The 25,438-nt window shown below is 46.8% G+C and overlaps 1 protein-coding gene across 4 annotated transcripts in view; it reads left to right on the forward strand.

Moving 5' to 3' along the window:
* ARHGAP22 (Rho GTPase activating protein 22) overlaps positions 1-25,438 on the forward strand; it is a 311,784-nt gene that overhangs the window by 21,191 nt on the left and 265,155 nt on the right. For all 4 annotated transcript variants that reach the window (XM_014521979.2, XM_025207433.1, XM_025207471.1 and 1 more), the window contains exon 2: positions 14,101-14,303. In XM_014521979.2, the coding sequence (XP_014377465.1) occupies positions 14,121-14,303 (183 nt within the window). In that variant the 5' untranslated portion in view covers positions 14,101-14,120. The remainder of the gene's footprint in view (positions 1-14,100; positions 14,304-25,438) is intronic.

The following is a 25,438-nucleotide window of genomic DNA, read 5'->3' on the forward strand; positions in this document are numbered from 1 at the left end:
TGACATACAGGATCATGTTATCAAGTTCAGCTTCTTGCTTCCAGCTGCATCAGACACCTGTTTCAGAAGAAGGTAAAAACTTCCCTTAACCAGCTGTACAGTGATGTTCATGCAAGAAAGCTTTTCTTAATCAACTCTATAATAATTATGTTATTCATTCTTTAAAGCATGAGAAGCAATTACTGTTCTTTTTGCTGCGTAACAACAAATGTTGCTGATATTCATAAATTATTAGTATCCTTTAAAATTTCCACCCAAAAACTTTGCTGACTTACAGATAAGTCTGCTAAGTACATTTCATATCAAGAGGAACCATTATACGCATGACTGGAAACACCTAAATATTAGGGACCAGAGTGTAGGCAGTTGGGGAAGGTCACCTGGTTAGTAGGGCAAAGTCCAGAAACTGGGTTCACGGAGAGCCAGAAGTTGAAGCTGGGGTTCGTGGTAAATCAGGAGTTACACAGCCAGCAGTCAAGACCAGTATTCAAAGTAAGTCAGGAATCTAAGATGAACTTCAGGGTAAGCCAGGAGTCCAACCTGGAGTCAGAGTAAGCCAGGGGCCAAACCAGAAGTCAAAGCCAGAGTATCATAGGCAAGGCTGTCCAACCTCTTAGCAGCTGGGGGCCACACACTGCAGGGGCTGCATGCCATGGGGGTCGCACCAGCAGGGTTCATGCCCCCATATCACCTTCCTGTCTGTAAGCTCCCCTGACATCACGTGGATGGCTTCCTCCCCCAACCCTCCAGCTTCTGTACTGTGTGCCCAAGGGTTCTTCCTCCCAACCCAATGCACTGCACACATGGGTGGGTATCCCTTCTTCACCCTTTTGGCTGCAGGCTGTCATGCTGCCACAGCACTGCAAGCCTTACTGAGCTATGCTGCCCTGCCTGTCCTACCCCATAGGCTGGGGACAAGAAGCGAAAACCAGAGAAGAGAGGGGGAGCCTGGAGACCCTGGCTGCAGCAACAGCCAGAGTGATGAGGGGAGCAGTAGCCGGGGGGAGTGGGGTGGCTCTGGGGCCCACAGATTAACCCCCTGGGGCTGCATGCAGTCTGCAGGCCACTAGTTAAACAACCCTGCTGTTTGGTATTTGCAGGCGCCATCACTATAATCTGAGTACCTTACAGTCTTCAAAGGATTGATCCTTATAGCATTCATGCATCATCCCATTTTACGCATAGAGAAATGAGGCAAAGAGGAGGGTAAGGGCAAAATTCTGTTTCAATATGTGGCCCTTTCATAGGTTTTAGACACCTAGCCACAAAAAAAAGTTCTGCTAATACATCCACATTTCTTACATATCTATGTGACTAAGATTGCCCACTTGCACATGCTCAGAAGCGATTCATTACAGTCACCAAAGCATCCGATTCCATTTACACTTTGTTGCAATTCATTTTCACTGTGGAGGTGTAGACATGTTGCATGCACTTCCAAAAGTGAAGTCAACAGGTGATTGTTTGATACAGCTGGCAATATTACAGTATTGCCAACTCTCATGATTTTTGGCATTGTTCTTAAAGTCTACGTTTCAGGAATGTGGAAAAAAACTTAGCTCTTTCTTTTTTATATACATCTATGTATATAAACACACACACACATTATTTATATAAATAAAAGAACGGGCTAACTTTTATACATTCCTGAAATGTAGACTTTAAGAACAACGCTAAAAATTATGAGAGTTGGCTTTCCGGATTTGCAAAATAGACCAAATTAGGAGGACACAGGTAAAGTCCAAATTAGGATGTGTGCACATGATGGGCTTGTGAAACAAAGGAATGTGTTGACAGGACAGAACGTGGAAAGTATGACGACCACAGAAAGACCAGTCAGTGATGCCCATGGATGAAGAGTCATCCTGAGGGGAAAAGAATACAAAAGAAGGGATTTCAGAACAAAGGTCCCCGAGAGGGGAACACGAGGCACCCTGGACAGAGGGCATACCACCAGCCTGTCTCATCTACCCCACTAGAGTGGGCGTGGGCCTTGGCCTCCAACCTCTGGGCTGCTGACATTCAAGAGAGAACCTAAAAGTGAAGCTTGCATCCTAGCCAGATGTACCTTGACTCTGATGACAGCCCTAGGACTAGTAGATATAGAATTGTCTGTATTATTTTTACCTGCTATCACTGTATATTAATAAAATTTGCCTATTATTGAATGGAAAAGTCATGGTTAGTCCAAGGGTTTGGGTCCGCCTGGAACAAGGTATCTGAGTCATAAATCAAGTGCCAACAATTGGCAACTCTGCTGGAATGGTGACTCAGGGACTGGGACCGGGTTCAGTGCCAACAATTAGGTACTGTAACAATGGGACCAGGACTTGAGGGCAGTAATCTGACTGATCAGGGAATTTGTTGATACAGAGTGAACCTCTGTAGAGGGGTCAGCCAAGACTTGTAGTGGGGGAAGGTAAAGCCAATTAGGGTTGTAAGCTAAGTAACCATGTTTGTGTCAAAGTTTTTGTGCAGGAGGTTGGTTTGTTGCAATGCTGACCAAGGGGACGTCGTTTGTCCGGGTCAGCCAGAGTAGTGACAAGGGTACGTGCTGTGGTCTGCTTGAGTTAAGTAAGGTACCCTCCTATTGCTCATTTGATAGGAAGCTAGGAGAGAGCAGAGAAAATTGATCTCTCTGCTAGAAGACTAAATGAATGAACAGGTATAAAGTCCTTGGTACTCTGAGGCATTTGTAAGTGATTCCAGGAAAGTGCTGCTGTGCATATTGTTAACATGCATGTGTTGCTGGTTTGAGCAGTGTTGTAAAAGACTGCAAAGTGGAGGATACAGGTGCAGGTTATGGCAAGACAGAATGTTATCAAGGCAATGCAGCTTCAGGGAGCTCAGAGACAGATAAAGGATGAACAGGAAGTGTCCAGCTCCACCCTGAGATTAGGGACGGGGGAAGTAAAACCGATACCTTATGATCTGGTGTGCCCCTGAGAATAAATAGTGCCACAGAAATTTGATTTTTGGAGGCAGCTTATCATCTTAGGAAGATAGGAGGGGGCACAGGGAGAGACAAGACATGTTATTGGACACCTGCTCATTCTTTTTGCTATTGTGCTAACATGCGTTTGTGTTGCAAGGCAGTAGCCGAGGATCTGTGCATTGGCGAGGTCAATCCTAGAAGGGAAAGTGTTAACAGCTTGTTAGGGCAGGAAGGTGTTTATGAAAGTTCAGAGTGCAGCTGTGTAAACAAAGAGTCAGTGCTGAGGAGTTTTTCTGAGCAGGAGGAGATACCCTGAGCCAGAGGGGAAAAAAATGGGTCTTATCAGAGGTGTGTGGTTGGGGTTTTTGTTTTGTTTTGTTTTTTTGCAGATGCATGGTTTGAAAGTTCTTTGTAGGACTAGAAGCTTTCCTGAAAGATTGTGAAAGATGTAAAAACAGGGCTTGCTGTGGTAAATGTAACCAGGATGCAGAAAGAACTGTAACTAGACTGTCAGAAAGAGAGAGAGAGAGAGATGTGCTGGATTGGTTTGCAGAAAGCAAAGCTAGCATGGGTTGTGAAGCCTGTAGTCCAGGAAGGATATGGCTAAGGTCTTTCAAGGCAAAGAGATTTATGGAAGGGTTTGAGAGAACGAAGCCACAGAATCTGGAAAGGGACTGAGTGTGAAGGCTAAAGAGCAGAGCCTAGCCAAAGTTTGTGAGAGCATGAAAAGCCAGGGACTCAGTCTGAAAGGTGTGAGAGGCAGAGTCAGTGACTTTTGGCCCAGGAGAGGCCAGGAGAAAACAGAACCAAATGGGAGATGGGTCCAGAGGTTGAGTGGAGCTGAGAGAGACCTGATGAGAGGTCTGCAGGGCCCAGAGGAGTCAAAGTCTGGGAGACATAGCTGGAGCTCAAAGGGGTCCTGGAGCCCATAGCCCAACGGGGTCTGGAAAGGCCCTGAAAGACCAATGGTCTGGCAATCCAGAGGAGGGGCCCAGAGAGGTCAAAAGGTTGAAGGAGACCACTGCTGAGACTGCCAGAACTGGGAGCCCGAGATCTTAATTAGTCCGAGGAAGGGCCAGGGAGCCCAAAAGTGAAAGACTCTGCCCATGAGGAGTGAAGATGACCAGAGCAAGAGAATCTAGAAATTGGTCTTGGGTGAGACTTGAAACTTATGCCCTCCTGGGACTGGCTAATGTGGCAGAGCACTTGTGGCAGGGTAGTCTCTACAAAATGCACATGTTGCGCCATGCCAGGGAAAGGTGAGCATAGGGTGCCTGAAAACCCTACCTCCCACTACCTTGTGGGTTACCCTCTGATGGGAGAAGGTTCAGGGGAGCATGCCCTGACAGAAGAAGCCTTCATAAAGGCCAAGGAGGAAAGGTGTGTGGCAGGATACACCTCGGAACACCTATAACTTTGAGAAGAAAATACTGCTGAAGAAGCAGCCTCTGCAAGGAGCAAGAAAGGAAATCTCTGGATGAGCACCAGCATGGCACGGGCCAGAGCAAAGCAAGTCGCAGTGTATCAGCTGAGAGTGAACTAACCTAGAGGGGGTTGAGCCCCTCCCTTTTTGTCTTTGTGTTTTGCAGGATGTGAACCACCACTGAAGCATCAACCAGTTTGCATGGTACAGAAAGGAATTGAGCTTGACTGTTATGCATAGTAATTGTGTTTCACCGTGTTTGTAAAATGCTATTGCTGTAAGTGGTTGTGATATTAACGGTGCTAGACAGTAAAATGTAAAGAAAAATGTCTTGATAGGCTATGAAGTACCTGCGGAGTGACTACAAAAAATGGTGCATCACATGGAGCATTGCCTCCAAGGCCTCAAAGAGTTCAGCCATGCCAAAGATCAAGAAGGCCGGATTGACTGTTTTATTGTCATCCTTTGCTTTTTTCTTGTTTTGCTTTGCTTGTGCTAGATATATATTTTAAGCTTTTTATGTTGGAAATAGTAACGCAATGTAGTTTTATTGATTCCCAGAATTTGTGCAAAGATCTAGAACACAAAGTAGAATGGTGGGATCCCGATGAAAACAGGGCATTCTGTTTGTACAGGAAGGGCCTGACCTTTGGTATTTCTCCAGCCTTTTACAGGATGAACGGGCACTGGTAGTATTACGATGGCACAAAGCATCTAGTTGGGATAGCAAGAAAAGCATTGCTGATTGTACAGGAGGGGTCAAATTGCCAAGAACTTGTCTGGTCCCCAGACATTCGGACCATGGGATGTTTATCTGATCTAAATAGCCATCTTGGCAATCAGAAAAGACACTGATTGCTGAGTGGAATGCTACCTGGAATGCTGAGTAAAAGGTTTAATAGGCATCTTGAGCTGTACATTCCCCAGCGCCAGTTTAGGAGGCCTGTTTCAACCTGATTAGCTAAAACTTGACTACTGGGCTAGGGAATGCTGAGACAAGAGACCAAGTCAGAGAGGGTATGGGTGACATTTGAACAATGGTTTAAGGGTTCATTACAGCGTCGAGCTCATTGGAGCCCCTGACTATGAATGCCATCATACTTTTTCCAGGATGACTGGAGGAGGTCTTCCCACAAATCTCATGAACATTCCAGATAATTCCCTTGATTATGCTTCATTTATGATGTGAAGGTGTAGACTTTCAAGGAGGGGATTGATGGCTAGAAAATAGTATTTAGAGGCTTGCTTTTGGGAATTCACTTACAGGTAAAACAGATATGCATTAGAATAATGGTCCAGGACAATGGCAAGAGTTAAGTGATTTCTAAAAGCCTGTTTCTCAAAGTTTCCTCAAGGCCCACTGTGTCTGAAGCCAGCAGACACACAGGCTGGGAAATGAAAGACGTGTACCATGCGGTTCCGAAACATGAGATAAGGTGGCACCAGGTCACAATGCCCAAGGGCAGAGCCCTTGGGCTTTTCGGATTTGCAGAACAGACCAAATTAGGAGAACACCAGTAAAGTCCAAATTAGGATGTGTGCATGTGATGGACTTGTGAAACGAAGGAATATGCTGACAGGACAGAATGTGGAGAGTATGACTGCAGAAAGACCAATCAGTGATGCCCACAGATGAAGAGTCATCAGGCGGGGAAAAGAATACAAAAGAAGTAATTTCAGAACAGCAAAGGGTCCCTGAGAAGCGAACACGAGGAACCATGGACAGAGGGCATACTACTAGCCTGTCTCATCCAACCCATGGGGGTGGAGGTAGGCCTTGGCCTCCACATCCAGGCTGCTGACATTCAAGAGAGAACCTAAAAGTGAAGCTTGTATCCTAGCCAGACGTACCTTGACTCTGACAGTCCTAGGACTGGTAGATATAGAACTGCTTGTATTATTCTTACCTGCTATCACTGTATATCAATAAGATTTGCCTATTATTGAATGGAAAAGTTGTGGTTGGTCTGAGGGTTTGGGTCCGCCCAGAACAAGGTATTTGGGTCATAAATCCATTGCCAACAGATGCCGTGAGAGTTGACCTTTCCTACTCTTTCCTTGCTGAGGGGTCTATTCCAGAGGTTTCCGTCCATTTCAACTCTGGTGTTGAAACTGCTGAGATGAATAAGTCTGTCTCCCTCCGGAACATCAGCAAGTACTTGGTCAAGGTTGACATCGAATTTCTTCTTGGCTTCATTGGTAGTGTCAAGAGTTGGGGCATACACACTGATGATTAGTGGTGTTTTGGCTCCCCTCCAGTTTAAAACAGGGAGTCATGAAATGCTCATTAATTCTGATAGGGAACTCATTGAGTTGTTTTATGAGTTTTTATTCTTGATGGCAAAACCAACTCCATGAACCCAGTGTTCTCCTTCCTGTTTAATCTTCCAGAAGAAGGTATCGCTACCTCCACATTCTTTGAGCTGCCTATCTCCTGCTTACCAGGCCTTGCTCAGTGCAGCAACATTGATATTGTCACTTGAGCCATGGTTGTGATGCCGTGCTTTGGGCATTCGCTATTTAGATTGTCCATGAGGGTCCTTATGATCCAGGTCGCAAAACTGATCGTGTTTTCTTTGATTTTTTTTGACCACTGTAAAGATGATCCCATTGGATGCAGTTATCCAGACAGGAAAAAGATAGGTTATGTTTAGGGCACCTTTTCTAACTCCCTCCATGTGGGGTGAGCAGATCAGATCCTGAAGAGGGCTGCTAAGTCACAGTTACAGTTGTTGAATCACACTCCTGCCTTGTCCAAGTGCTGGACAACCTTATTGTAACTGCTGCCTTTGTACCAGTTCACAACTAGGAGCTTTCGGACCCCAAATTCCTGCTCCTGTCATCACTAGCTGGTTGCCAGAGGGCTTAAAAACATTGAAAAAACCGTTTTCATGGAAGACACCTGTGCATGATTTTTATTGTGGAGAAGCTGCTGCACATCAGCTTCCACACATTTCTTGACAGATGGAGGCCTTAATCTTATGGCAAGAAGGCCAAGGCAATTGGAGATCTCATTCTGCTGCAGCCTTCATCTGCCTTTGCAGCCATGGAGTTTCTAACATCTTCCACCTGCTCCACCATTGAGGACTTGTAGACCCATGGCTTGGGATTGAGCTGGTTTATTATAGTGGCATCCTGTACTCACCCTGTACGGCACTGTCAAAAGATATATGTGGTTTCTCGGAAAGGAAAGCATTGCTATCTGCTGTCCCCAACACATCTTGGTGGTGGTGCTGCCGCTGGTTGGTCTGTCTGAGACTGAGACTGTTTATTCATCAGTTACGCCTGCTTATTTTTCAGCTAACCTTCCCTGATGGTCATTCCTCTATCTGCCACCTGTGAACCTGCTGCCTCCAGACAGACATCACAAGCAGGGGAGCCCCAAAGCCCAGTCCCACCCCACATAAACCTAGAATCTCTGCCCTGCTTCTCTAGTAGGGAAGTGAACCTGACACACAGGCTTTCTGCTTCCCACCCCTACAGACTATGATCTCTGTGGGCAATAGGCCTTCAGGCAGTGGATTCCTGGTTGCATCCCAGGGCAGCCCCATTGCCTTGCATGGATTTGTGTGGGGGGGCAAGGAGCAGTGGAGTTTAGGATGCCTGGGGAATGACTTACACTAGGCACAGAATACTCTTCATCTGCATATATTGTTGAACTGGTTTGAGGAGGACTGGCTCAAAATTAGTATTTGATTTTCCTGGTGTGACTTGGAAAAACTTTCAGGAAGTATAAACCTGTCTAAAGTGGCCTGTATGCCTAGACTCTTGGGGTTTAACATATACTTAAAATGTTCTGAACATTACGTCTGTCCATACCAGGCATGGCTGGTGAACTCAGGCTGGTGGGGCAGTGGAGTGTCCCATGGGAATGGGTTGGGAGAGGGGGGATTTGGAGCTGTCTGGGAGCAGGGTGGGGTTTGCAGCCAGCTGGGAGTGGGCAGGGAGGAGGGGGGTTGCAGCTGGCCAGGCACTCCAGCTGGTAGTGGGGAGACTGCAAACTCCCAACACTCCCAGCTGGCTGCAACTCTAGCGCGGCTTGCTAATTGAAGTGCAGCCTCCCCCCAACCTCCTCCAGCATGTGTAAAAATGCCCAAAGGGACCAAAATGTTGGTGGCAGAAGAGCTGCGAGGTGTCTAGTACTTTTAAGAACAGCGTCACTCTTTTCAGTGCTTAAATTTGGATATAGGCAGCTTTCCTCTAATTATTTGAGGGAAATAACTGTCAATTTCGCATTCCCATTTGAAAAAAATAAAGCCTTGGGTTTGATTCTAGAAGGCAGCTTTGAATGTCAGCACGGACATGGATCTGGAACTGAAATTCTATTGTTTTTTAAGCTGCAAATAATCAAGCTTGGCCCCTTGGGTTGCTTACAGATTTTAAGCCTTTCCCTCCCCCCTGCCCCCCATGGCGCTTTACTTTAAATTGCCAAACCCGGTGCATGTCCAGAAAAGGCTTTGTGTTAGTTGGACTCGGCTTGCCCAACGTCTGTATCAGTTACTGTACTGGGGCCTTTTTGGTGCCTTTATCTAATAGCTGATTCAATCAGCTATTAGATAAAAGTGCCACAAAGCCCCACTGAAGAGCCTGATCTATACAGATGCTGTGGAGCTGGGTTGAACTAACATGCTGCTGCTTCTGGTAAAGCAGTTTGTTTTTTAAACATCTGTAAGCGGCTATAATGTGCATCCTTGACCAAGTCAAAGAGGTTAGTTAGTTCACCTAACTGAATCTTTTAAGATTACTTTTGCAATGTAAATATAATGCAGTGTTAATCAGGTGTTCCTCGCTGGAGACAGTGTTTAAAAGAAGGAAAAAGTTAGCACTCATTCTTTTATAATTGACTGCTAGAGGACAGAGTTGTGATAGTTGTATAAAGAGTAGTATTGATAAGTGATAACAGAGTCTTGTAAAGGGTCAATGGTCTCTTATTCTGCTTTCTGGAGTTTAGGACCTAACATGAATTGGCAAGAAAGGCAGCCCATCTTTACCCTGGTACATTTGAGAATGGGATATTGTGGCTAATTGAAGGGGATTCCATCTGAAAAGGGCTTATTATTCCTTTGGATGGGGAAAAGAATAAAATCAATGAGGACTAGAGTTGGATTTGATTTGTTTATCAAATAGTAAATTTGATGAAAAATATTGTTTTTAAATACTGTGTGAATGCAACACGTAGTTTTCTAAAACGTTGGTCCCTTTTTTTGTTGTGGCCAAAACCATAACATTTGTTTGAAACTGCTTGTTTCTAAATGAACTTTTACTTTAGAATTAACTGATTTTTAAGATAAAGAAATGCAACATTTTGGGGGGGTCAAATAAAACATGCCACATCAATCCGAAATTATTTTTCCCATTTTGTGTTGGGCCCCAAATGAAAACTTCATTATGTACACAGCTCTAATGAAGACAGTAGTGCTTACTTTGGAAGTGGCTCTGGATTTCCTAGAAAAGTGAAAGAGTTTCCATGTCTGTGTGTGACTGGAAGGGCTTTACTGCATGCTAACCACTTACATGGATAATGAGGTGATAGCATTTTCTCCTTATAGAACTGGGAAATTAGCTGAGATCATGCTGGCTGCGTTCTATGCCATTGTAAATGACATGAGCAGTTCCCTAAGCCAGGGAAAAGCCCCATCCCTTCCCATTGCTGCATAACTGGGGAATAATATGATTTAGAGTTTTCCAGTAAAGAATAATAGGGAAATCAATCGGATCATTACTCTACCATGACTACACTTTGTGGAATGACTTTTGGTTTGGCCATATAAATTTGTTGTTGTCACATTATCATATAATCATAGAAAATTAGGGTTGGAAGGGACATCAGCAGGTCATCTAGTCCAACCTGCAGCTGAAAGCAGGATCATCCCCAACTATATCATCCCAGCCAAGGCTTTGTCTAGCTGGGTCTTAAAAACCTCCAAGGATGGAGATTCCACCACCTCTCTGGGTAACCTGTTGCAGTGTTTTAGTATCCTCCTAGTGAGAAAGTTCTTCCTAATATCTAGCCTAAACTTCCCTTGCTGCAACTTGAGACCATTGCTCCTTGTACTGTCATTTGCCACCACTGAGAAGTTTAGCTCCAACATCTTTAGAACTACCTTTTGCATAACTGAAGATTGCTATCCCCCCACAATCTTCTCTTCTCTAGATTAAATAAGCCCAGTTCCCTCAGCCTCTCCTCAGAAGTCATGTTCTCAACCCCCTCACCATTTTCATTGCTGTCTGCTTGATTCTCTCCAATTTGTCCACATCCTTTCTGTAGTGTGGGGCCCAAAACAGGACACTGTACTCCAGATATGGTCACACCAATGCTGAATAGAGGGGAATATTCACTTTCCTCAGTCTGCTGTTAATGCTCCTACTAATGCAGCTGAGTATGCCATTAGCTTCTTGGCAACAAGGGCACTCTTTTGGCTCATGCTCAGCTTATTGTCCACTGTAACCCCCAGGTACAGCTCTGAAGAGCTGCTGCTTAGCCAATCAGTCCCCAACCTGTAGTGGTGCATTGGATTGTTCTGTTCTAAGGACGGTTGTTCCATCCTAAGTGCAGGACTCTGCACTTGTCTTTATTGAACCTCATGAGATTTCTTTTGAACCAGTTCTCCAATTTGTTGAGGTCTCTTTGAATCCTAGCCCTACCCTTCAGCATATCCACTGCTCCCCCCAGCGTGGTGTTGTCTGCAAACTTGCTGAGGGTGTGTACCATCCCATCTTCCAGGTCATCAATAAAAACATTGAACAAAACCATCCCCAGGACTGACATAGACTGCCAACCAGACATCAAGCCACTGACTATCCTCTAAGCCTGTTGATCCAGTCAGTTTATTGTCCACCTTACAGTCCATTCATCCAACCTGTACTTCTATAGCTTGCCCTGCTTGTGAAAATGTTGTTGTAGACCATATCAAAAGCCTTGCTAAAGTCAAAGTATATCATATACACTGTTCTCCCCGCATCTACAAAGCTCATCTACTGAGATGAGGATGACCAGTCTGTAGTTCCCTAGATCCTCCTTCTTCCCTTGCTTAAAGATGGGCACTATATTTGTCCTTTTCCAATCATCTGGGACCTCTCCTGATTGCCATGAGTTTTCAAAGATGATGGCCAGTAGCTCTGCTACTACATTGGCCAACTCCCTCAAAACCTTTGGGTGCATCTCATCCTGCCCCATGGACTTGTACACATCCAGCTTTTCTAAATAGGCCTGAACCTATTGTTTTGTCACTGTTGACTGCTTATCTCCTCCCCAAACTGTGCTTCCAGGTGCAATAATCTGGGAGTTGACTTTGCCTGTGAAGAGTGAGATGAAGAAGGCATTGAGTACTTCAGCCTTTTCCACCTTATCAGTCACTAGGTTGCCTCCTGCATTTGGTAAGGGACCCACACTTTCCCTGACCTTCCTCTTGGTGCTGACAGACTTGTAGAAACCCTTCTTATTACCTTTCATGTCCCTTTCATAGCTGCAACTTCAGCTGTGTTTTGCCTTCCTGATTTCATCCCTGCATACGTGGACAGTGCTCTTATACTCCTCCCTAGTTATTTGTCCAAGTTTCCACTTCTTATAACTTCCTTTCCTCCGGATCCTGAACTCAATCATCTTGTGGTTGCTGCTGCCCAAATTGCCATCTACAGCTACATTCCCCACCAATTCTTCCCTGTTTGTGAGTAGCAAGTCAAGTGGAGTACAGCCTCATTTTTCTTATGGGAAGCTAGAGGTGATGGCATTACTACCAGAAACAGAGACAGATTCCCACAAAGAGCAATATGCTCCTCAGCACTAGATTACCTTGAGGAAATTGGAGATGAAGGATTACAGAGGTCCAGGTGCTGGTGCTCTGAGGTTCTTTTGGTCATCTCTTCCTCTAAGCCCATTGAAGAAGCTGCTCTGCAGCTTACAGGATCAGGGCCAAAGTTACCAACAAAATGTTCTCCACCTCTGTTTTCTCTAGAGTTTGTGCCAAGCTATTGCCAACATTATGTTATGTGGTGGAGTCAAAAGCAAGAGGTACAGAGAGGCTCGTGTGGATGTCACAGAGGCAGATGCTTTATGAGGAACAATCCTGAAGTGTCAAAAGTAGAGAGAAGTCTTTCTATGAGACCTGCAGCCTGAATGCTACTTGCTGCAGAGGAGGGACTATGATCCTGAGATCCAAGGTAGTACATGGGACTGATGAAACAGGGAGGAGCTCAGAAATACCATGTGGTAATTTCTGCTCTCTGCTTATAGCCCACAATGCCGTACGTGTCTGACTTGCTTCCATCTTCAGTGAGATCATACCTACTGTGCTGAAGGAACCTTCTGTGGTTTCTTATTATCAGACTCCAGGAACAAGAAGGGAAGCCCAGCTGCCTCTTCAGACTGGCTGCAGGGCCCCACTGGTTTTTGTGTACTTTTGAATTTCACCCACTAGATGACAAGTCTGATGGGATACATGATAAATGGACAGGAAGCACTTTTAGCTGCTTGCTGTGCAGCAGACCAGAAAGGGTTACATTGTCTATACATAGTTCTGATAATCCGTTTAAGACTAAGGAAATGCTGGGAAATACAATTAGCCCCCTAATGTTGGAAGAATGCAAGATAGAAAGGGAAAGGAACTGGATCAGGTTAGTGCTGATGAAGGAAAATGACTGAGGTAGTGAATAGCAGTTCCTAGTGCTGTGTGCCTCATAAAAACAGGGGGAATAGAGATGGAAGAGACCTATTAGAGTCTTTAGTGTATCTTCTCCAGGGCACTGGATTACTCTCTGCAATATATTATGGTATTTGTTACTTCAGGATAGTTTAAAATTACCAGGTCTGTGCGGCTCTTCCTGCTTCCCTTGGGGAAAGTGTTCTAGTCCAGAATCTTTTCCAGAGTTCAAGCCTAACATTTCTCATTTAATTTTGTCCTATTGTGTCACACCCCAGTGACCCCAGGCAGCTTTGCACATTTTCATTGATGATGACATGTTGGAATGGGGCTTGGGAGGCTTAGGACAGTATCATTTCAGAAAGAGGAGGAGTTTCCTAACTCAGTAAGAACTCATGAATAGTGTAGCCTTCAGTTTACAGCTTAAACCAGTTAAAGTGCCAATGTGTAAGGTGGAGTCATATAAATTGCACAAAAGGCACTTGCTATTTGCTAAATGCCAGTGATTTTGGTGTTAAAGGTACCACCCAGGCTGATTTTTGAACAGGCTTGCTGGGGGAGCAGCCTACACTTATGTTTCCACCCCTTGTTAATAGTCTTTTTGCTTTTCAGAGTCTGCTTTTAGCCTCTGCACAGCTGTTGACACCTCATTGAGGCAGGTTACATTGTTACTTGGAAGGACTTGCTTCTAAGAGCAGTCTTGCATCCTTGGAACCTAGCACAGCACTGGCAGTAGTTGAGATGGGCTAGAAGGAATAGCCTGGATGTCAGGCAATTGTCTGATGGCCTAATGAGCCAGGTATATAAGCCTAGACTGTATGAGAGATCACCTGGAGGGTTGCTAGCATGTACAGTGCTATGACAAATGTTTAGTTGGTGTTTCAATAGCATGGAATTGATATTGCTCTCTGGACAAGCAGAGATTCCCTGAAAGAGGAAGGAAACATGGAAAGGGACATCCATGCTGGGAGGAGGGGGCATTAGAGGAGGTTGTCCTTGCCTAGGAAGCAAGGGTATAACAGCCAGACTCTGTTGTTTACATTCTAAAAATGTCTTTTCCTTGGACATTCTCACGTTTCATTTTGTCTGTGCTTGTCTTTCAGCCCGGTCCAAGAGTTTGGTGATGGGTGAACAGCAGACTGGGCTGCCGTTAAGACCAGCTTCTCCTAGCCCACAGGAACGAGTGCTCAAGTGCGGTTGGCTGAAGAAGCAGAGGAGCATCATGAAGAACTGGCAGCAGCGGTGGTTTGTGCTACGTGGGGACCAGCTCTTTTACTATAAAGATGAGGAGGAAACCAAACCTCAGGTAAGGCTGTTCTGAGATACGGTGCGCTAGTTTTGGCTTCAGGGTAGGTCAATGTCATGGGGCTGTCTTAGAGCCCTTTCTAATTGCACCAAATGCTGGGAAGGTTTGATAGCAAGAGAAATGGCACTGATAGGTGCCACTAACCTAGATAGTAGTCCTCCCACAGATTGCAGTGGGTGGTGACTATCATTGAATAGATAAAAGACCTGTTTGGATGTACAGGGCAGTCCAGGTAGCAGAGATAATATAGCATGATGCCCCAGGAGGCAGCTATCTGTGTGTAATTAAAGCTATTCTGGTTTCTTTATGCCTCACCAGATGCAAGAGAAGACAGTTTATATAGGTACTGTTTATACCAGGAATGCTTAACACCTAGCCTGCAAGCTACACCCAACCCCTGAAGCCATGTTATCTGGCTCGCGGGGCTTCTAATGGGGCTGATATTTGGTGGCAGGGGTGCAGTGGCAGTATTAATCGCCAATCCCCAGCTGCCAAATATTTGGACCTATGAGGAGCTTTGTGGGCAGATGGCATGCCCTGTGCACTAGATCAGGCACACAAGGCCAGAACAGTGTGGAACCCAATCTAAGTGGCATGGGATCTGATGAGGGCATTGCAAGATGGGATCAGGGCAGTCTAGGGTAGGATCTGGGTACACAGAGTCTGATTCAGGTAGTGTGAGGCAGGGTCTGGGCACACAGGGCCCAATCCCATGCAGTGATGCTGTTCGGGATCCAGCCCACAGACTACCTCTGTGTCACTCATCCAGTCTACACAGCCAGAGGTTGAGTACTGCTGATTTACACAGTGCATCACTGCCTGCTCCAGCAGGAAAGGCAGATAAGAGCTAGTAAGAGACTGGTGTTCCAGCTAGAGGTAGCAATGACCAGTAGAGGGAGACTATCCCATTTCTATCACAAACCTCAACTCTGCAAGGCATGGTACTAGGAGCAAGGGAGTTCAGCCATGGTGGTCAGAGAGCTGAGGCATGGGGGGAAAAAACACCCTGGAGGACTACTTCAAACTATTTTGCTTTAGTAGAAACTGCATTTTCATGACTTGGAATCACTGTAAATATCAGAATCATTTGGATTCTCTGTGACTAAGTTCACATCAGAAGCTATAATTGGCAAGAAGTTCTACTAAACGTATGGAACTGGTGAGTCTGTTGAACACTTGCTGATGGCACATGAAGGGGTTCATTTAGAGGTACTTTTTTCTGAGTATGCTTCATATTTAGTAGGCAACCGTCAATCCACTGGATCAATGGTGTACATAAGAGGTCTAGTCAGATGCCTGATGAATACATTTTGTGGCTGACAAGCCCGATTCATGAGCGAAACAGGTTGTTACATGTTTTACAGATCCATGTGCTGTTTGAGTCCAAATTTACAGAATGCTGCTTTCTTCCATCCTCTGGATCAAAATCGCTCCATATTGAGCTGCACCCAGTGCCAGATATTCCCTCCAAATCAGACTGGATTCTGCATGCTCCTCCCAGCTTTCTACCTTGATGTTGAACAACTTCATAAAATTTTTGCATGCATTATAATACTGCCATAGAGAGCAACCCCACTTTCTAGAGCTGTCTTGAATCTCACTAAACAAAATATTCTTGGGAATATGGTCTTCTCCCTTTCTCCTGACAAGGCCAGTCCATTGCAACCTCCTCCTCTTGATAGTGGTTTCTAACTGTCAGTCCTGTGCACTACAGTACCTCTCTGTTTGGTATTCTGTCTTCCCACTTTATTTTCAGGATCTTACACAGAGATCTTATGTGGAAGCTGTTGACATGCCTAGCATATGTAATCCACATTTCTGAGCCATAAAGCAGGGATGATGACAAATCTTGTATGCTTGCATTTTCACCCTAGCTGATTTGCTGTTATCTTGTGCTTGTTTCTGTAATAGCCCAACCTTCTTAGCTGCTTTTCCAATTCTGTTAGTCAGTTCAGTTTGAAAGTCAAGATTCATGTTGATCATAGAACCTAAGTAGCAAACACTGTCAACAACACCAAGAGATTCATCTTCCAGAGTGATGCTAGGTTTGGTTCTTTCACCCCTTGGTACATGATCACCAGGGATCTGGGTTTTTATTTGCTGTGGAATAATGTGGATTTTCTCCTTTAAAGGCGAAAAATGCAGGAAACGGTGGGTTTTCCTTTGCAGACTGTCAGAGTTCTAGTTTGCAGGGAGCTGGTTGGGGCTGGAGGAGGAGGGTGATCAGAGTCAGGGGGCATGCATGCATGCACATGGCAGCCAGGCAATGTGGTGAAGAGCAGCTCCGCACCAGTAAGTCTATAGCAGGGGCATAGGCAACACAAGGGAGGGGCAGGGGGACATAGGTGACGCATTGGGTAGAGTGGGGGGGCACATACTTCCCTCAGATTTGTGCATCCACAATAGGTACGGGGCTGCAGCCTGGCTAGATGGGCATGGGCAGGAGCCCCCTCTGCGGCCCAGTGGGTAGGACCCCGTGTGGGAGGGTGAAGTGGGGTGGCGAGACTTGCCACCACTGCCAGGACCCCTGCACCAGCTGCCACTAGCAGCATGAGGAGTAACGGATCAGGGTAGAGGCCATGCTGGCCTTACCATCTCCCGCCATCAGCCACTTGTGTGCCAGGCTGTGGCTCCACCCTGGAGGGGAGGTGGAGTGGGGGGCAGTGCATGTGGCCTGAAGGGAACAGTGGTGGCTGGGCTGTGGTGGTGGGACAGAGCTATGGCCCAGCGTGTGAGCAGTTGGCAGCAGGAGGAGGTGAGGGCAGTGCAGCCCCCACTTTGTTCCATTACTCCTCTCACTGCTGGCAGCGTGGCTGGTACAGAGGTCCTGGTGGTAGAAATCACTATAACACTCCACCCTCCTGCACTGGGTCCTGCCCCCTGGGTTGTGGAGGTGGCTTCTGCCCACGCCAGTCCTGCCAGACTGAAGCCCTGTGTTTCACTGTGGGCGCACAAATCTAGGGGGGCCATGTGCCCCGCTCATGTCCCCTTGACATGTCATCTATGGTGTTGCCTATGGCGGGGCACCCCCTGACCTCATGCATCCCGTCCTGCCCCACACACTGGGCATGGGGGTGAGGGGCTGCAGGTCAGGAGTGAGGTACATCGGTGGAGATGGGGGGATTGTGAGTTGGGAGTGAGGGGTGCTGGAATGGCTGAAGGGTCTGTGGCTTGGGAGTAAGGGGCAGTGGCATATCGGGGCTGCTCAGAGTCACAAATCAGTGTGGGGGGCAGCTGCATCCTGGTGAGCAAAGGGGTAGGGGGAGCTCTGATTTTTCTATGATAAAAAACCAAAATCAAACACCAAAGTATATAGGTATTTATAGTTTATTTTACTATAATGATTGAGGCACTGGTAAGCTTCCAAATTGCTTTCACATTGTAAGTATATCAATAAAACATTGTGTTCAATTGAGAGATATATATAAAATATATTATTAGAGGTGCACCGATAAATTGGTCCATATCATATTGGCACCGATAAAAGGAAAATTGACATTATCAGCAATTGGCTTTTTTTGGCTGATGCGGCCTGTAATGTTGCAGATAAATGCCGTGTGCATGTGCACAGCCACAGCACACACGTGGCCAACCTGGCAACTTGGAGAGTAGTGTCCAGCTGTTAAGTCCGTTGGGGGAGGAGGATGGGGCATGGGGGGTCCAGATGGAGGGTCCTGTGGTGAGGAAGGTAGTGGGCTGGGGTGGGTGCTGTCCCGCTGGGATGGGGCGCAGAATGGAGCCATGACTGGCTTGTTTGCGGGGCACGGGGAAGAGTGCAGGACTGCTTGTGTCACTGTGCACCCCCCCAGAGGAAGCACAGGAGCATGTGCCCCCCAGATCTATGCGTGGGGCAAGAGCAGGCTGCCTCTGCAGGCACAGCCTGGGGGCAGTGCCGGACTCTTCCCCGGCCTGTAGCAGCAGCCCATCCTCGCCCCACATACAGATCCAGGAGGCTTGTCCCCATCACTTTGGCGAGGCAGCATGCAGTGGCAGGAGCCATGCCACTCCCTCCCTGCGCCCCCTGGACAAGTCTGTCATGGCTCCATCCTGCACCTTGTCCTGCCACGGCTGTGCAGCCCCTGCCCCTGCTCCACTCCCTCTCTCACTGTGGGAGCCTCGATTTCTTCCCCTTCCCCCAAACAGACTTACCAGCCTGACACTGTTCTCCAAGCTGCTGGGCTGCATATTGGCAGTTGGACCAGCATCAACCCATATGGTTCATTAATAATTGGCCATCGGTATCAGCCCCAAAAATCTTTATCAGTGCACCCCTAATATATATATATATATAATAATATAGTGGCCTTTCATTTTAATTGTGGAAAAACCCAGATTTTGTGTTTTTTCTTTAAATAAGATAATTTGCTATTTTAAAACAGAGGACCACCATCCCTGCTGATCACAGTCTTCTTGAGACTAGTTGCCATCTCAAAGTTCTTGCATGATTCAGAAAATCTGCCCAAGGGATTTTGCAGGGAAGATTCACTGTGGGCAACCAAAGCCACATCATCTGCAAACTGGAAAACTCTCAGAACCAGTTCTTTCTCCTTGGTTTTTGTTCTAAACCTTGTGATGTTAAATAAGGCTTTATCTAGCCTGGTTTGAAGATAAATGCTGTCTGTCATTGTTGTCCTTGAAGGCATGAAGAAGCAGGCATGAAAAGCTGATGTTAAAAAAGACAGGGGCTAAGACGCACCCCTGTTTCACCCCATTGTTGATGTCAAAGGCATTTGATTCTTTGTTTTCATAAGCTACAGTTGCCTTCATTTCTTGATGTAATGAAGGAATGATGTTCAGCTGTTTGCAGGGCAACCCAGTCTCTTCAGAACACTTAAAAGGTCTTGTCTGTTGACTGTCAGAGGCCTTCATCAGACTGATGAAGGCTAAGCACAGTGGTATTTGTTTTTCTCTACACTTCATATAGGGGATTGGCAAACATCCATTATGACTGCTTTAAAAGGGGTGTGGGAACTGCCACTTGGAGTAGGCATCATCTGACTCTTACAACTGCACAATCATGTAGTGATACAAATGAGCTAAATCACCCAAATTTTGACCTTGAATGAAGCAGGATTGAAGTTCTTAGGATCATAGGAAAGTAGGGCTGAATTGGGACTTCACAAGGTCATCTATCTAGGCCAGTCCCTTGCTCATGGCAGGATCATTTCTGACTAACCCATCCCAGCGAAGTGTCTGTCCAACTACTGTTCTTGTTTCCATGCAGAATGAAAGCAAATGGTAAATCCCCTGTGAAATGGCATCCCAAACAGTGACTAGTTCTGTGTGTCATGATTAAAAGAAGGGTTCTTGTCAGGAGAAATATAAAGGTGGCAAGTTTAATTTCTAGATCTCTTGCTGCTTCTACATTTGAGCAAAGAAAGGCAAGTCACTTAACCTACCAGCTCATCTTCTGGAAGACCTGTACTGTGCATTAGTAATTTGCTTCCAGTTTCAGATTCCTGAGTTTCCATATAAATTGCAACAAAAGTATTTGTACTGCAAACTCCTCTTAATTATGTGCAGCGCTGACTGCTCCAGACAGTCAGGGAAGGGGTTGTTTAGAGTGGTCAGTTGTTCCATTGATCCCTATGTTAGGTTTTTGCTTATAATATCTGCAGGCCTTCTGCCAGGCAGTATTGATTGTGACTGGTAATTCTCTTATGGAAATGCAAATAAACAAAATATCAGCTTTGATTTTAAACTGTGATGATTTACCAATAACTTTAATAAAGGGGTTGTTCCCTTTCACTCAGGTTGTCATGGAGCCAGGATTGCATAAGTTTGAAGAGAAGAGGAGGAAGGAGGAGAGGGACAGAGATTAATTTGTTTTTTCACAAAAATAAGACTGTTTTCTTCTAATCTCAATTATGGAGGAAGCAGGAAAGGGCACTCTGAGCAAAGTATTATGTATTAATCTGCTCTTTGTTAAAGATATTTATACTTCTCTTCTGAAAAATCCAGCCTCTATATCTGTGGAGGCCAAACTTTTTGGCAGACTTGCCACAAGTTAAACCCTTTCAGCTCCCCAAGTACTACTCCTGTGTGATGCTTGAGTGGAAGTTTTCTGGGCCAGGGAGCTTCTTTTTCTTTGCTGCTTAGCAAGTGCCCAGCAGGAAGGAGTCAGGACAAGGGCTCAGAGGGACTGTGATAACGAACCTAAGATTTCTGAAAAAGTTCTTCTGGCAAAGACATTGTATTTAAATAACCTGCCATTTGGTGACCAACAGGCTCTTCAACAAAGACTTTGAGTCCCTAGTGCCAGCTGTTTCTAGCAGGGTTTCTGCAACATAGTTCAGAGAGAAACGATTCCACAAGACAAAGAGAGATTGCACCTAGTCACCCTGTAGCACAGTGATGGTACTCCTTAAGGTTTCCCACCAGCATTGTCAGAGATTGTCTCATGTAATTGTTGGCAGTCCCCCAATATGAGAATGACTGACTGTCCTCCTCAGTCATTTACCAACTCACCAACTTCCCCATTTCCTGGAAAACAATCTGGTACCTGCATGTTTGACTGCAGATGCAGCAAATAGTTCCAGAAGGAAAGAGTAGATCCTAGTGATGTTGGGTCACAGCTCTTCCCTTTGTCTTCCTTGTCTGTCTGCCTCTGTAGTGAGGTGAGTTTGCTCAAAATGATCAATGCCTTGTACATCACGGTGCCACTGGAGATGACTCAATGCTTGAATCTCCAGGATATCAGCATTAATATCACATTCTTCAGATTGGTCTTCAGGGTGTCCTTGAATCTCCACCTCTAGAGTGGTGACCATCAGTGAGTTGGGAGTGTAGGATCTCTTTTGGGAGACAGTTGTCAGGAATCTTTAATATGTCCTGTCCAACAAAGCTGGTGCCATATAAACATGGCTTCAATGCTGGTGGCATTTGCTTGGGCCAGGATGTTGACATTTGTTCTTCTTTCCTTCCCTCCAACTGATATGGAAGGTTTTCTGAAGGCATCACTGATGGTCATGTTCCAAAGCTTTTGGGTGTTTCTGATCTGTCATCCAAGTTTCACATTCATGCAATAGGGTAGGGCTGACAACAGCCTGGTAGCGGAGAAGTTTGGTTTGGGTCTCAAATCATGGTCATCAAACCTGGTTTCTAAGATGTCCAAATGCAACACTGGCAGATTTTATCTGGTGTTGAATATCATTGTTTATGTTTACTTTTTGGGAAAGGTGACTATCAAAGTAGAGGAAATATTCAACATTCTCTAAGAATTACCCTCTAATTCTAATATGTGTGTCACAACACAAAGTTGTGGATTTTTTAATTGTGTGTGCTTCGGCACCGCTAAATTATGTTCCCGTCGAATTGGAGATCTTTTGCACGACAGAGTGTTCTGTTGTTATGGAGAACCCGCGTGCAGAAAAGTGTTTCCCGCCGTTCTGTAGCCTTCTTTGCATTGTGCATGACTTTTGCATTTAGTGATGCATGCTGCAAAGGAGTTTTCCCGCCATTTGTATTGAGATTTGAGCCACATTATTGGCCGGGGTCCTTTCGACCCCAGTGCGTCTTTCTTAAGAAGGCGATAGAGGCTCCAATTGCCGAACCCCCGGAGCCTAGCAAACTCCGGGGCACCACTCACCGACGGCCTCTAGCCTCTCCCCGTCACCGATCGCAGCCCAGACGAATCCCTATCCTAGAACCCAATTTTCGAACCCACGGAGTCTTAACAGCTCCGGGGGACCTGGGAACCGAGTAACACTCACGGAGATACAGCTGCTCCGTGGGAACGAATTCTTGAACCCCGCGGAGCCTGATTCACTCCGGGGTCAAGGAACCGAGTTTATTAGAGTGCTCCAACGAGGAAGGAAGCGGAGCTGTACCTGGGAAACTGTCCAGCCTGCACCGCGACCATCTCCGGTGTAAGTAAATAATCTTTTCAATCAACCATTACGCCTCCATGACTGATTCTAGCTCGAGCATATTACTCCACCCCGTGACTTTTCTCCGGCCCCACGTGCCCGGGCTGCCGGCCACAGCCCGCGTGCACACAGATGGGCCCGGCTCGCGCCCAGCGAGGACGGGACCGGGAGCTGGCCCGCACTATGTGGAGAAGTAGCTTGTTGGTTTGGGATGAGTTGGTAAAATATCTGAGCTTTTGTAAAGATGACAGTGAATGCAAGCATTTCATGCAATTCCCAGAAGCAACGAAGAGTGATTTAGAGCTCTTCAGTTGCATGAGCACAAACACCACAATCGTCCCCTTCTTGAAGGTTAGTAATGGAGGTGTTAGTTAATTTGGATTTGGATCATAACTGATGTTAAATTGATTCTTGCTCATGCAGTACTGGATGCTGACTATAGATGGTAGTCCTAGGAATCTTCGTTATGGAAACGGCAATATAGATGGAAGAGAGTGCTGGTATAATCGCATATCCTTGATTGACTCAGTTCTAATAGTGGAGGGATCTGTTTCTGAGCCATTGCTTAGGATAGTTGCTGTTGTGTCATTGTGTAGAAGTCTGATAATGATAACAAATTTTGGCTGGCACCATAGGTGGAAAGAGAAAAATTTTGTGGGGGGCCTGAGCGTGCATGCATGCCCCTCCCCACCACTCCCACAGGAAAGTCTGCTTGGGAGGGGGAGTGGGGTTGGGACTGGGCAGGGATTGGGAAGGAGCAGAAAAGAGCCGGGCATGGGATCGGGATCGGGGCCAGGGCCTGCTGCGCCTGTGCAGCTGCCCCTTCCCCCGCACCTGGAGTTTTTGCCTGGTGCCGGCAGCCTATGCAGAACTGCCACCCCCCAGCCCTGCACCAGCCCTGGCCCCACACCACCCATGGGGGCGGGGAGCCGGAGTGAGGACAGCCTTGACTGCACCGCCAGGCCAGAGGGGACGGAGCCCCCGGGACCCCCATGCCCACCCCACCCTGCTCCTAGTCGTCCCTGGGAAGAGCCTGCCACAGCCCAGCGGTTCCTCCAGAGGCACAGCACTGGCAAGCCAAGGCGGGGGGGCACATGGCCCCCCATTTTTACATACAACTGCGGGCTGAGCTCTACCTGCTCCCTGCTTCCACACCTTACAGTCACTGCTTTGAAAGTGGTGCAGTGTGGTTCCATGCGAGTCCTGCTGCTGGGCAGGCCAGGCAGCGGGGCACATGGTGCTGTGCTACTTTTAAAGCAGTGGCATCGAGGCACAGAGGCAGGGAGCAGGCAGATCCCAGTCTGCAGCTGCAGCCCGCCCTTGCCCCGTGCAAAGATCAGGGGGCCACGTACCCCCCCCGCCCCCCAGCACTGCACCTTTGAAGGAATCACCGAGCTCTGATTGTCCCATGACCCAGCCTGGCTGGGGCCTCATTCACAGTGAATGGGGCTGCCAGGCTGGGTAGTGGGACAATCCCCACAGAGGAGCAGGGCAAGGGCAGGGATGAATGATTTTCCCCTACCCCACTCCCTCCTGCGCTGTGGGGGTCTCGATTTACACCCCACCCCCTCCACCGCCCCAGCCAGGCAGTCATTAAGAAAGAAGATTGAAAAAAACTTAACTGTCTGCTGAGCCGGCTGCAGTCCGGGCTGCGGAGGGTATCTCCCTGTGTGCACCCCTTCCCCCTGCTGCAGCAGCCTGCGACCGGGCTTCCCTACAGCCATACCTGCTGCCCTGCATTTGTGGGGGCTGAGCCCTGTTAGCCCCCACTTCTGCTGCCTATGGGGGGCACCCACATCTCACCAGGGTCTTCTACAGGGCCTTTCTGTTGATTGAATCAGAGCCCTTAGTTAGGTCAATAAAGGCCCTGTAAAGATCTCATACTTGCTTGTGACACTTGTCCCCCAGCTGTCTAGCTATAAAGATCACATTTATTGTACCTCTGAGTGTTCTGAAACCACATTGGGAATTGAGTAGAATCTCCTCAGTGTGGGAAGTGAGTATATTGAGGAGAGTGAAGGTGAGGATCTTCCCGGCTATGAAGAAGAGTGTAATATCATGATAATTGCTACAATCTAATCTATCTCCTTTCTTGAATATGGTAATGATTCTAGCATCTCTCAAATCCCTGGGACTATGTTTTGTGTTTCCAGATTTTCATAGTAATGCTGTGTAGTTGATGAGAGAGCTTTTGCTGTACCTTGCTCATAAATTTCAGCTGGAATTCCATCAGGACCACCTCTGTGAGATTCAGTCTCTAGGCTGAAGATGACTGAGGCTAAATGAGTTCAGGTAGTTGGGCTTGTTTGGAAGAGGGAGCCTGGGACTGCAAAAAGGTGCTGCTTTTTAAATGTACAGTAAGTTCTGTTGAAACAGTTGGTTGGTGGACATATATGACTTTTGTGATTGAGGTGGCCCAAATTAACTAGCCTATGGGGAACCCAGGATATGTTTGAACCAGCCTTGTTGATCTAGACTAGGGATGGAGTGGTTCGATAGGGGGCTTAGGAGTTAGGACATCTGGGGTCCATTTCATGTGTGGCTGGAGTTTTGCTTAGTGCTCGTGGGCCAATTATTTTGAGCCTGTCTTGGTATATCTCTCTTTCATAGATTTCATAGACATCAGGGCTGGAAGGGACCTCGGAAGATCATCGAGTCCAGCCCCCCTGCCCAAAGGGCAGGAAGTCAGCTGGGGTCATAGGATCCCAGCAAGATAAGCATCCAGTTTCATCTTGAAGGTGTTCAATGAAGGCGCTTGAACCACCTCCGGTGGCAGGCTGTTCCAGACCTTGGGGGCTCGGACAGTAAAGAAGTTCTTCCTTATGTCCAGCCTGAAACGATCTTGAAGTAGTTTGTGACCATTCGACCTCGTCATCTCTTGAGGCGCTCTGGTGAACAAACGTTCCCCCAGATGCTGGTGGTCACCCCTGATAAACTTGTAGGTGGCCATCAGATCACCCCTGAGCCTGCGCTTTTTCAGGCTAAGGAGCCCCAGGGCTCTCAGCCTGTCATCGTAGGATCTGCTTCCCTGACCTCTGATCATGCACGTGGCTCTTCTCTGCACTCTCTCAAGCTTCTCCACATCCTTTTTGAATTGTGGAGCCCAAAACTGGACACAGTACTCCAGCTGCGGCCTCACTAAGGCCGAGTACAGGGGGAGAATGACGTCCCGGGATTGGCTTGAGAAGCATCTATGAATGCAAGCCAGCGTTTTGGTGGCTTTATTGGTCACAGCATCGCATTGCAGGCTCGTGTTCATCTTGTGGT

The sequence above is a fragment of the Alligator sinensis genome, unplaced genomic scaffold (assembly GCF_000455745.1).
Source record: "Alligator sinensis unplaced genomic scaffold, ASM45574v1 scaffold264_1, whole genome shotgun sequence".
Lineage (NCBI taxonomy): Eukaryota > Metazoa > Chordata > Crocodylia > Alligatoridae > Alligator > Alligator sinensis.